The sequence below is a fragment of the Embiotoca jacksoni genome, unplaced genomic scaffold (genome assembly GCF_022577435.1).
Source record: "Embiotoca jacksoni isolate LCO1_2020_lvr unplaced genomic scaffold, fEmbJac1.0.p SCAF_97, whole genome shotgun sequence".
Taxonomy (NCBI): Eukaryota; Metazoa; Chordata; class Actinopteri; family Embiotocidae; genus Embiotoca; species Embiotoca jacksoni.
The window spans coordinates 336,997-350,520 of record NW_027185455.1 but is presented as its reverse complement, the minus strand read 5'-3'; the positions used below and the strand labels follow the sequence as shown (position 1 = coordinate 350,520).

Sequence of the window (13,524 nt, the reverse complement as noted above, 5' to 3'; positions counted from 1 at the left end):
TTCCAATACAAAAAAAAAAAATCTTTGATAGTCTGCCAGCACAGTCCAATGAGTCATATGAGAGAGAAATGTCTCTAGAATGTTGCTGGAGAGGATTGATGGATTTGTTCTGACAACAAAGCAGCGCATTTAGGGAAGAAATATAGATTACTCTGTCTTCTTTTTAGCTCCAGTTTGTCATGGTTCAAACGCTTAAAGAGTGGGCTTCATTCTGTCATCAAGTGGAGTTTCTGCTCCTATTTGCATTTGTTATGTCACCTCGCCATTGAATTAATGGTCCCTTGCAGGCAGGGTTGTCTGGACTCTCTTAAACATCTTTTTTTGTCTGAGATTAAAATATAACATACTTACTAGTTTCAGCATGTATTAAAATGACATTATAGTGGAGGAAAATATGATTATAGGTAACAAGGTTAGTGCAAACAATTATCCTACAGACAGCATGTATATTTATATATGCTTACTGTGAGGATTCCTGTCTGATCCTAGTGTATTTCCCACGATTTGTGTCCCGGATTACCTCTCCTCGTGTGTGTTGTCATTTCCCCGTCTGTTTGGTATTGTTTGCCACGTACTTGTGTTTTGTTTTGTGTTCCTCCACAGTATCCTCCTCCAAGCTCCACCCTCTGACTCACCGTTCTCCGTCAGCACAGCTGTGCCTCGTGTCCCTTGATCACCCCGCTGGATACAAATACCCTGGTCTCCCATCTGCTCTTCGTCAGTCCGTCCGTTAACCTACCCGACATCCCGCCCCATAAGTCTGTCCGTCTCCTTGCCTGAGATTCCGGTTCTGACTCCGTCTGTTTCCTATTTCCTGCCGTTCAGTGTCGAGCCACAGGCACTCACCTGAACGAAGAAGATTCCAAATCGTTCCACGGAGATCATCTGCTGCGGTCTTGGCAATCCTGTGTCGAGCTTCGAGCATCACACAGTTGACCCTGCCTTGCTGTCCAGTGTCGAGCCTCGGGTGTCACCTGTACGAAGAAACCTTCCAGTTCGTTCCTCAGAGATCAGCTGTCGAAGGATTGGCCATCCTGTGTAGAGTCGCGGACGTCACACAGTCAATCCTGCCTATCTGCTGCGCTTGTGGAGAACCTCGGGATTCCCACAAAGCTACGTCAGCCTGCCGCTCGCTGTGGAGAAACCTCGGGATTCCCCAGCGAAGCTCCGCCCTGCTGCGCTCTGCTGGCTTGTCTGTCTGTCTGCCTGCCTGCCAGCCACGATAGCGGAAGAGACAGAGAACTTGGACTTTCTGGTTTGTGTCCCGTTTTATTTTCTGCCTGGCGACAATAAAAGAACCCTGGTTTGAGAAGTAATTCTGCTGTCCTGTGTCTGTGTTTGGGTCCATTTACAACACTAGATCTTAACAGAACGGATTGACCATTATGGACCCAGCAGCCACAGCAACATCCCCTCCTGCAGATTTCCTGCAGAGGGCGATCACAAACCAAGGGGTTCTTCTGGGACAGCATCACCATCTGCTACACAACCTACTGGGAGCACAACAAGCCATCAGATCACAGTTGGCCGAGATCAGCAGCCTGGTGCAGGGACTCGCTCAGCCCCGCCCCGCCTCCCAAGAACCGACAGCTGAGGATTCGCCACCTGCCGGCGAATCGTTTGTCCCGACCCCGGAAGCCTTCCACGGGAACACAAGAGCGTGCAGAGGGTTTTTACTACAGACAATGTTTGTGTTCAACCAGCAGCTCCGCATGTACAGTATGCCTCAGACAATTCTCGGATTACATACTTGACCGGTCTGCTACACGGCCGGGCACTCGACTGGGCCCAGGCCTGGTTCTCCCAGAACCCGTTGGCCACCGTCTCGTTTGAGCAGTATCTGGAGGTGTTTAAGAGAGCTTTCGACCACCCGACGTACGCTGTTCAGCTCCTCTTCCGCCTCCGTCAGGGCCCCGCCAGCGCCGCTGAACACTCTATTGACTTTCGGATCCTGGCCGCCGAGTCCGGCTGGGACGAAACGGCACTACAGGGGATTTATTTCAACAGCCTCTCCGAGGGGCTAAAGGATGAGCTCGCCGTTCGTGAGGAGGCTGTGACTCTGGAGGAACTGATTTCTCTCTCTATCAGATTGGACAATCGACTCCGAGAGCGTCGGAGAGAGAGAACCTACCGGCCTCCGGCTCCGGTTCGTCAGTCCATCTCTACTTCCGTCCCCCAGTTTCCGGCGCCACCTCACCAATATAACCCAGGATGCCAGCCCTCGCCGGGCCCAGGATCTTCTCTGCAGACTCGGGAGGAGCCGATGGGACAGCTGGGACAGTTTCACCTATCCCGGAAGGAGAGAGAGTGACGCCTCCGGTCCGGGGCCTGCTTATATTGTGGCGAGCTGGGACACCGCATCCCCGTCTGTCCGGTGAGGCCAAAAAGAGAGAGGTCGTCAGTAAGAGTGGGGATTCTGGCGAGCAACGGAGATTTCCCCATCCCATGTCCCATCTGACACTCCCTGATAGCCTATGCCTGCCATCCGGTCCCTTACCTGTCACGGTCCTCGTCGACTCCGGAGCAGAGCAGAACTTTCTGGACACCACGTTCACCATCACTCACGGGCTTCCCGTGGAGGAACTGGAGCGCCCCCTGCGAGTGAACTCCCTGGATGGGAGTTTGCTGACCCGGATTACGCATCAGACTCAACCCATTTCCCTGCTCGTGTCGGGGAACCACCGACACGAGCTTCGATTCTACGTCTTCCAGACGCCTGTGGTCCTGGGCCACCCCTGGCTCAGAGACCACAACCCCCAGATTGACTGGTCGGGAGGAAGAATCATCAGATGGAGTCCCGCATGTCACGCCAGATGCCTCAAGTCGGCTATTCCCCGGCCGACCCCCTCTTCCTGCACCCCTGTTCCCGGATCCGACCTCTCCTCCGTCCCTGAGGACTACGCTGACTTACGTGAGGTGTTCAGTAAGGAGCGAGCCCTCTCACTCCCGTCCCACAGACCATACAACTGCACCATTGAACTGCTTCCTGGTGCGACACTACTCACCAGTCGATGTACAGCCTCTCCTGTCCAGAACGCGAGGTCATGGAGACCTACATCACAGACTCTGTCGCTGCTGGAATTATCCGTCCGTCATCCTCCCCGGTGGGGGCAGGGTTTTTTTTCGTCTCCAAGAAAGACAAGTCTTCGTCCGTGTATCGACTATCGAGGATTAAATCAGATCACCACCAAGAACAAGTACCCGCTGCCCCTGCTCAACTCAGTCTTCGAGTCCCTGACAGGGGCCACCATTTTTACAAAACTGGATCTACGGAATGCTTACCACCTGGTCCATATCCGGGAGGGGGATGAGTGGAAGACGGCTTTCAACACCCCCCTGGGACATTTTGAATACCTGGTCATGTCATTTGGCTTGACTAACGCCCCCGCCGTATTTCAGGCCCGCTGGGCTCTCTTCTTCACAAGATTCAACTTCACCATCACCTACCGCCCTGGTCACAAAAAGACCAAACCTGACGCTCTATCCTGCCAGTTCTCCCCTGATGAGGGGGACCCTTCTCCCAACACCATTATCCCTCCTGCTCACGTTCTTGGTGCACTCACCTGGGAGATAGAGTCCGCAGTTCGGGAGGCTCAGCTCACCTAGCCGGACCCAGGAGATGGTCCTCCCGGTCACCTGTTTGTGCCCCTGTCTGTCCATTCCCGTGTCCTGCAATGGGCTCACGGCTCCCGACTCTCCGGTCACCCGGGGATGCGATGGACAATCAACTGGCTCCGTCGTTTCTTCTAGTGGCCCACCTTCGACAACGACACCCGCACATATGTGCTAGCATGTGCCACCTGCACCCGCAACAAGGCCTCTCACAGACCCCCACCAGACTGTTACGACCTCTGCCCATTCCCCAGCGACCTTGGTCGCACATCGCCTTGGACTTCGTTACTGGATTTACCCCGTCTGAGAACAAAACGGTCATTCTGACTGTAGTGGATCGCTTCTCCAAGGCGGCCCATTTTATCCCCCTGACTAAGCTACCTTCAGCCCAGGAGACAGCGGACCTAATGGTCCAACACGTGTTCCGACCCCACGGCATCCCATCCGACATTGTGTCCAACCGAGGGCCCCAGTTCACATCTCAGGTGTGGAAGGCATTTTGCCACACCCTTGGTGCCACAGTGAGCCTCTCCTCTGGTTTCCATCCTCAAACCAATGGACAGACGGAGAGCCTCAACCAAGAACTTGAATCCATGCTCTGTTGTGTGACTGCAGCCAACCCATCTTCCTGGATCCGCCACCTCCCATGGGTGGAATATGCTCACAATAGCCACACCTAGGCTGCAACCGGATTATCCCCATTCGAGGCCTCCATAGGCTACCAGCCTCCGCCGTTCCCCAGCCAGGACTCTAAGGTGGCCGTCCCCTCGGTTCAATATCAGTTTCGCCGGTGTAGGAGAGTCTGGAAAGAGACCCGGGCTGCTCTTTTGCGGTCATCCCCCAAGAACAAACGCCTGGCTGACCGCCGCCACACACCCGCTCCCACCTACCTCCCCGGCCAACAGGTCTGGCTCTCCACCAAGGACATTCCCCTTCGGACAGAATCAAAGAAACTCTCACCCTGGTACATTGGCCTGTTCCCCATCATATCCGTCATATAACAGTATAGACGGTCCCCCCCTGTTAACCGCCTCCTGGATGTCCGTCGACGTGGGATAGGTTATCAGTACCTCATCAACTGGGAGGGGTATGGACCTGAGAAACGCTGCTGGGTCTCCCGTTCCTGCATAATGGACCCGGCACTAGTCCGGATGTATCATCACTTTCACCCCGACAAGCCTGGCAGTTCGCCAAGAAGTTCCTATTGAGGGGGGGTACTGTGAGGATTCAGGTCTGATCCTACTGTGTTTTCCTCGATTTGTGTCCCCGATCACCTCTCCTCATGTGTGTTGTCATTTCCCCGTCTGTTTGTTATTGTTTGCCACATGCTTGTGTTTTGTTTTGTGTTCCTCCACAGTATCCTCCTCCAAGCTCCGCCCTCTGACTCACAGTTCTCCGTTAGCACAGCTGTGCCTCATCTCCCTTGATCACCCCGCTGGATACAAATACCCTGGTATCCCGTCTGCTCTTCGTCAGTCCGTCCGTTAACCTACCTGACATCACCTGAGATTCCGGTTCTGACTCCGTCTATTTCCTGTTTCCTGCCATCCGGTGTCGAGCCTTGGGTGTCACCTGTACGAAGAAACCTTCCAGTTCGTTCCTCGGAGATAAGCTGTCAAAGGTTTGGCCATCCTGTGTAGAGTTGTGGACATCACAGTCGATCCTGCCTATCTGCTGCACTTGTGGAGAACCTCAGGCTCTCCACAAAGCTACGTCAGCCTGTTGTTTGCTGTGGAGAAACCTCAGGATTCCCCAGCGAAGCTCCGCCCTGCTGCGCTCTACCGGCTTGTCTGTCTGCCTGCCTGCCAGCCGCAATCGCGGAAGAGACGGAGAACTTGGACTTTCTGGTTTGTGTCCCATTTTGTTTTCTGCCTGGAGACAATAAAAGAACCCTGGTTTGAGAAGGAATTCTGCTGTCCTGTGTCTGTGTTTGGGTCCGTTTACAACACTGCATCTTAACACTTAACAGAACTTTTTTTAGGAACTGTGTACACTCACCTGGTGGTATAAGGAGAAGGGGAAACATTTTTTGCAAGCCTTTAAGCCCCTTAAGATCAATCAGTATTGGTTTGAATTAAATAACAATCGGAGTATTGTTGCTGACCTCGATGGTGCGTTTAAATAGACTGAGAGTACCAACTGCTGTTGTGGAGGGAAAATCCCTCAGACCATCTGTTGGAAACACTTCAGCACAAACATTGCAGATATAGTATGGCCAAAGTCACGTGATTTATATTTTGTATTTGTGGGATGTAGGATGTTACAAATGTTGAAAAATAAATGCATTTCTTCATTAACGGTGTCTTGTACTTACAAACCACGCTGTGTTTGTTTGTGAATATTTGTCAAACTTTTTTGTTTGTTTGTTTGGTATTGGCAGGAAATTAGATCCATCAAGGGAGTCCTATTTGGTCATAGTATTATACTAATTAATTGTACATTCTAATAAGTGAGTGAAGGCCAGTTTTTTATTTATTTCACCCTGTAAATACATGCAACCAACTGTATTGTAAAGTGTATGTTCTTTTAAATGATTTTTTTAATGCATGTCATAATTATCTAAAAGTAAACACTGCTTAGTCAAGTTAGCACGTGTGAAAACTTGGAAGAAGCTTTGTGGTGTTGAGGTGAACTGTTTAAAGCTGTATCCCGTTCAGTCAGCTGATATTTTATAACTATTAGTATTGTTATTGTTACGTTTATATGTGAACATGCTGTTCACCCTTTCTCCTAGAAAATGTGTTTACACGCTATTATTTTTATTAGGAGTTCAAGTTTTCTCTGTTACATTGCAGCAACAAACATCGTTGTTCACGAAAAACACAAGGATTTTCTGATAAAAAGTTGTTAGTAACTCTTGAAAAACAAGCTTCAACCCCACATAGGCCCCGAGGCCCGTTTGGTCCTGTCCCATGCTTTAGAAATGATCAATTCATTGAAATGTGCATTCTTTGTTGCTTGAAATATTATATCTACCATACATATAATCCCTCCATGTGTGTGGGTAGGACAGATGGTCAGGAATGCTGCCCTGCTGAATGAAATACTGAAAATAACTATTTTTTTCAGTCATAACAACAGGTTAAAGAGCTCATATTAACAGTTTCTGTGTAGAATATTTTCAGAGCTTAAATTGTTTATATGCTCTGAAGTGTTGGAGTGTGATTAAAACAAACCATATATATAAATGCTGGAACCTCGGGGGCTTGAATGACGTTAGCATTTTGAAAGGTTCAATATAATACATTTATAATTAGTTAAAACATGAATTATACATTTTAGTCACAGTCATTGCTTTTCGTCTTTGGACTGCTTAAGATGCTCTGTTAATTACTACAAAAAATTAATTCTAATTGCACTGATATCATCCATTTTTGCAGTTCAAAGTACATGCACGACACTTTTAAAAAGCCAGAACTATTCAAACATAACTTTTTCATTTTCCCTGCAGTAGAAGAATCTTAAAGGTATTTGGATAATGGTATTCTGCTGAACTGAGACAGACTGCAGTCCGAACACGGGTGACAGCGAGCATAATGCATATTCTACTTGGATGCTTTTATTTGGTCATTAGTGTTACCTCTCTTTTCCCATTCAGTGTCTTGATATCCTGCCTCATGTACCGCATGACTAATTTTTTTTCACTCTGTGCTAATATATGAGCAACACAACTGTCATTTGATATCCCTAGAGGGTCAGTTTATCAGGTCATGAGTTAAGAAACAGGGGAAGTCCTTAACTGGAAGGAAGCGTTAAGTCTGATCTCATCACATCTCATCAGCTGACGCTTCTCAACACTGAGGCTTTCTCTTGTGTCCCGCTCACTGAGTCATGCTGGGCCCCACGATGGGCAGAAATACACTGCTCCAAAAAAATAAAGGGAACACTTAAACAACACAATGTATCTCCAAGTCAATCCCACTTCTGTGAAATCAACCTGTCCAGTTAGGATCAACACTGATTGTGAATCAGTGCTGTTGTACAAATGAAACAGACAACAGGTGGAAATGAGGCAATTATCAAGACAACCCTATAAAGGAACGGTTCTGCAGGTGGTGACCACAGACCATTTCTCTGTCCTCGTCCTTTCTGGATGATTGTTGGTACCTTTTGCATTTTGCCAGTGTCCTCACCACTAGCGGTAGCATGAGGTGTCTCCAACCCACAGAAGTTGTTCAGGTAGTGCAGCTCATCCAGGATGGCACATCAATGCACGCTGTGGCAAGAAGGTTTGCTGCGTCTGTCAGCACAGTGTCAAGAGGACGGAGGAGATACCGGGAGACGGGCCGGTCCACCAGGAGACGTGGAGGGGGCCGTAGGAGGACAACAACCCGGCAGCGGGACCGCTATCTGCTCCTTTGTGCAAGGAGGAACAGGAGGAGCGCTGCCAGAGCCCTACAAAATGACCTCCAGCAGGCCACTAATGTGCATGTTTCTGCTCAAACTGTCAGAAACAGACTCCATGAGGGCGGTACGAGGGCCCGACGTCCACAAGTGGGGTCTGTGCTCACAGCCCAACACCGTGCGGGGCGACCAGACTTTACCGGAGAACACCGAGATCGGCAGCTTCTCCGTCGGCGCCCTGCGGTCTTCACAGACGAGAGCAGGTTCACACTGAGCACATGTGACAGACGTGACGGAGTCTGGAGACGCCGTGGAGAACGTTCTGCTGCCTGCAACATCCTCCAGCGGGACCGGTTCGGCGGCGGGTCAGCGACGGTCTGGGGAGGCGTTTCTTCGGAGGGCAGCGCAGCCCTCCGTGTGCTAGCCAGAGGTACCCTGACTGCCATCAGGTCCCGGGATGAGATCCTCAGACCCATTGAAGACCATCTGCTGGTGCAGTGGGCCCTGGGTTCTTCTGATGCAGGACAATGCTCGGCCTCATGTGGCTGGAGTGTGTCAGCAGTTCCTGCACGATGAAGGCATCGATGCTCCGGACCGGCCCGCCCGTTCCCCAGACCTGAATCCAATCCAGCACATCCGGGACATCGTGTCTCGTTCCGTCCACCGACGCCACATCGTATATATGTATATACTGTATGTATCTATGTATCTATCTATCTGGAGGGTTAGTCCTGTGGCAAGATTTTAAAAAAAATCATGGGTTCCATTAAATAAATGACAATAAACGTGCTTCCAACTCACGAAGCTGAACTTCAATCATTCATATTTGAATGGCTCAACTTGAATAATGCGAACAGTATAGGTGCAATAAGAAACAATTACAAAATGTGCACAATAAAAAATAAGATAAATCAAAATAATTTGTTTTCAGGAAAGTATAAAAAATAAGGACCAATGTATAAATACACAAACCCAAAATATTTACTCAAAAATAAATAAATACACCTTTATTGAAAATGAATGCCATCCTATTGAGGACTCACTTCATTAAGTGATTTCCATAAGTAGCTAAAACATCTGTGACTTCAAGTACATAATCTGTCATATCTTTGGGGGGTATTAAGTTTGTTTGCAGCATGTAATTTAAAGTGGTTGAAGTATAACTAATGACATCAATTTAAAATACTTAACATGATAAATATGAAGTGACATATTCTTACTTTAACATCTGTTTTCTGTGTCAGCCTGCTTAAAGAATGGCTTCCCAATTAGAGCTACAATGAACTGGAGCCGAACAACAGCAGGGATGAATGTTTCTGACGAGTCCTCCTTCCAAGAGGAGGCACTGCTGGCTAACTCAACCTGGGCCAACTCCTACTATCACCCAAACTACACCCTGGCCCCACTGCTGCTACCAGACAAGACCAGCACCTCCAAACCTGCAGCATGTGAGCAGGTCCACATTGCTATTGAGGTCTGTATGAGAGTGTGTCCTGTAATATTTCAGATTTATCTTGTGACCTCAGGGCGGATCCTCACATTGGTACCTCTGTCTTAGTCTGTGCTCCTCTCTTGTGTTATGAACAATCAGCCTTCTCATTATTGCATTGCTTGTTCTCACCTCTGCTCAGGTATTTCTGATTCTGGGTATCATCTCTCTCCTGGAGAACATCCTGGTGATCACAGCCATAGTGAAGAACAAGAACCTCCACTCTCCCATGTACTTTTTTGTCTGCAGGTAAACACTTGCTCTGTTGAACATACACAATAAAATACCATGTGTACAACCTTAACATAAGTGCTTACATGTCCACTGAGGTTGCAAGATTAGCAAAGTAGTTGTTCATTAAAATGACTGCTCCATTCTTCAATGTTTATCCTTTTGCAGTAATATAATGTGTTTTAGGCCCCAGAAGATTTCTCCCACTCTGTGCATATTTATATATGTAATATGATTATTTTATGATTCCATTGCATCCTAATCCTGCATGGCATTACGATTAGGTAATAATGCAATTGTCCCCCCAAAGCCTTCATAATTTAAATTCATATTAGGTTTTTATGCTTCGCAGTACTAACAAATCTACAAAAAACCTCTATTTCATCAAATAAACATATTTTGGATGTTCAATAAAACACACCACAGGAAGCAATAAGGAGCAGAAGACAACGTGTTCCCTGGTGCAAGTTTCATAATTGCCATGAACAATGGTATTCCGGTCCGTTAATGGTGTTATTTACCACTCAGCCAAAGAGCGAAGTGACTGCGTGTAATTCACTGTTACCGGCAAACACACCACTAAACGCTGTGATTCTACAGATGTTTCTGTCTGTCCACATGCACGTGATCAGTTTGTGGATAAATAGATCTGTTCGTGGAGCGTGGACGATAAAAAAACAAAGAACTGTTGGTTTGTGCTTCTGAGCCTTGCAAAACTGTTCTGTTCATTGTTGCGAGTTGGCATGTAAAAGTCCTGAGATCCCATTAACACCCATTTACACCAGAACCACAACTGTTCACATTCACACTGGACTGTTCTGACTCTAAACAATCTGAAACAACTCCCAGGATGGCTGGGTGGGTCCAACATGTGACCTCAACCAATATATTGACTACACAACAGATTCACGTCAGGGACCAAAACAGCCTTTTGGTTGAGGAGCGAAATGTGTTCAAAGTCCAGTTGCCTTTAAATAATATTAAACATTTGTTTAATGTTTGTACGATCAGATGACGTGGCCTCTCGGTTTGATTTTTATGAACATGTTTGATATTATGATAAGAACTGTGATCTCTGCTCCGTAGAATAAATAGTGATAATATCAGAGTATGTGCTGAAACAGGTTTAATTAGCTACCATTCACTTTCACTGTTGTGAACGTGTAACTTCAAGGTGCTTCTGTGTGTGTAGACAGAATTCAAGGAAAAAAATTCTTTCATTTTTCCAATTACCTGTTTAATGCACATTTTGAACTGCAGAAAACCTGAAAGAAATAATCACATCAAGATAAAAACCTCAATTAGGTCGTTGTGTTTTTAAACAAAGGTTGTCTATTAATAAAAGATGAAAAGCAGATGAAGATAATTGTGCAGCCTGAGGTAGTCTGGAGACGATTTTTTAAAAGACTGCCATGTGAAGTTCATTCTTTCTGCTTAGGAAAATATTATGTAGTGTGTGTTGCAAAAAGAATGAATTCATCAAAATGACAAATCATTTATCATGATTACAAGTGGATAAATTAAATACCAAGTTAGCCGAAAGTTATTTTTGGATCTTTGCTCAGAGTATTATTACGGTAATTGTATGGGAGCATCCTTTAATTCACGTGTTTTATGTAAATACTGACATGGATTGACCAACTGACGTGTTGTAGTCAATCAAGAATTTGAAGACTCATCTTGAAAGACTTTCTGACTTGAAAGACTTCAGCCTCTCTGAGATTAAAGCAAAAGAGCCTCAGCTGATGCCATCAGTGCTTTCAGAGACGAAGCAGACATGCAGTCGACCAGCAGCGCTCGCTTTGATGGAGCTGTGAATGATTGGTAGAGAGACAGCGAGGCAGGAGGTGACTGTGGGACTACATCACTGCTGCCATTTATCTGAAAATGCATTTTATTTAAAGGGAAAAAGATGAATGCTGCATCTCAAATCAGGTATTTCTGTTACTACACTTGTACTAAACTAACATCTTAGTGCACTTATATGTGTAGCACGTGAACTTCATTTCATAGTGTTGTCTGAAATCGCATACTACGACGCAGCACTTAAAAAAGTGAAACTTTTGAATTTATTAACCGAAATATATCTGCTGGCTTTGTTTGGTTATTTAACTTTTTCGTGCCCTCTGTTTTACACAACAATAAACCCGGTCTAGACCTGTCTTTTTTTAGAGTGCAGCCTTCTGCATCAACTGCAACTTCCTCAGACTCAGCAGTTTAAGTTAGGAAGTGGTCCCTCTCTTTCGCCACAATGGTGAGCGTTAATGGTGAAAAGCGTCCAGTGATCCATACTCGGTATGAGTACAGCATCTGGGTACTCGCAGGGCAGTGACACTTCAGCAATTGAAATGGGAAAAGTAAGCACTGATGATGTGACGTAAGACGCAGTCATTGTCGCGCTAACTGAGCAAGAGGTGTCTCTAGAAGGGAATCAGACAGCTGCTTTGGTCCTGGCTAAAATCTGGCAATAATTACAGTGACAGAGTGGACTTCATCACGTGTAGTAGATGTTCACCGTGAGAGGATACAGATAATGACTGGAAAGATAGCATGCTAACATGCTAAAATATTAGTGAGGACTACGAACACAACCATGTCAGCATTATAATTCTGAGCATGTGACTACGATGAGTTTAATGCCTGAAAGAGTAGCTAGCAGGACTGTGCACGTGTTTTTTGTCACGTACTAAAGTACTTGTGTCTGACTGGTTAATGGTTGGTCATGACTACAGACTGGATATAAAACTACAGACTGGATTTAAAACCACAGACTCAATATTAAACAACCGAATGGATATAAAACCACAGACTTAATGTGCAACTACAGACTGGATATGAACCACAGACTGGATATAAAACTACAGACTGGATTTAAAACCACAGACTCAATATTAAACAACCGAATGGATAAAAACAAAACAAAAGACTGGATATAAAACTACAGGCTGGATATAAAACAACAGACGGGATATAAAACTACATACTGGATATTTAAAAAAAACACAGACTGGTTATAAAACCACAGACTGGATATAAAACCACAGATCGGATCTAAAACCCAGACTGGATGTGTAACAAATGACTGGATATACAACCACAGACTTGATATAAAACTACAGACTGGATAAAAAAACAAAGACTGGATATAAGACTACAGACTTGATATATAACTACAGACTGGATATAAAACTACAGACTGGTTATAAAATACAGACTGGATATAAAACTACAGACTGGATATAAAATCACAGACTGGATAAAAACCACAGACCGGAAATAAAACCACAGACTGGATATGAACCACAGACCAGATCTAAAACCCAGACTGGATATAAAACAAATGACTGGATATAAACTACAGACTGGATATAAAACTACAAACTGGATATAAAATCACAGACTGGATATAAAACAACAGACTGGATACAAAATACAGACTGGATATAAGACTATAGACTGGATATACAACCACAGACTTGATATAAAACTACAGACTGTATAAAAAAAACACAGACTGGATATAAGACTACAGGCTGGATTTAAAACCACAGACTCAATATTAAACAACCGAATAGCTATAAAACCACAGACTTAATATACAACTACAGACTGGATGTAAAACAAATGACTGGATATACAACCACAGACTTGATATAAAACTACAGGCTGGATATAAACTACAGACTAGATATAAGAATACAGACTGGATATAAAACTACAGACTGTATATAAACTACAGACTAGATATAAGACTACAGACTTGATATAAAACCACAGACTAGATATAAAACCACAGACTGGATATAAAACTACAGACTGGATATAAAACAACAGACTGGATATAAAAC

General features: G+C 45.7%; 1 protein-coding gene across 1 annotated transcript in view; it reads left to right on the top strand.

Annotated features, from left to right (window-relative positions):
* The window catches only part of mc5ra (melanocortin 5a receptor), a 70,260-nt gene that overhangs the window by 49,346 nt on the left and 7,390 nt on the right, over positions 1-13,524 (top strand). Inside the window, exons 2-3 of the mRNA XM_069142102.1 lie at positions 9,201-9,430; positions 9,588-9,694. Of these exons, the coding sequence (XP_068998203.1) occupies positions 9,236-9,430; positions 9,588-9,694 (302 nt within the window). The 5' untranslated portion in view covers positions 9,201-9,235. The remainder of the gene's footprint in view (positions 1-9,200; positions 9,431-9,587; positions 9,695-13,524) is intronic.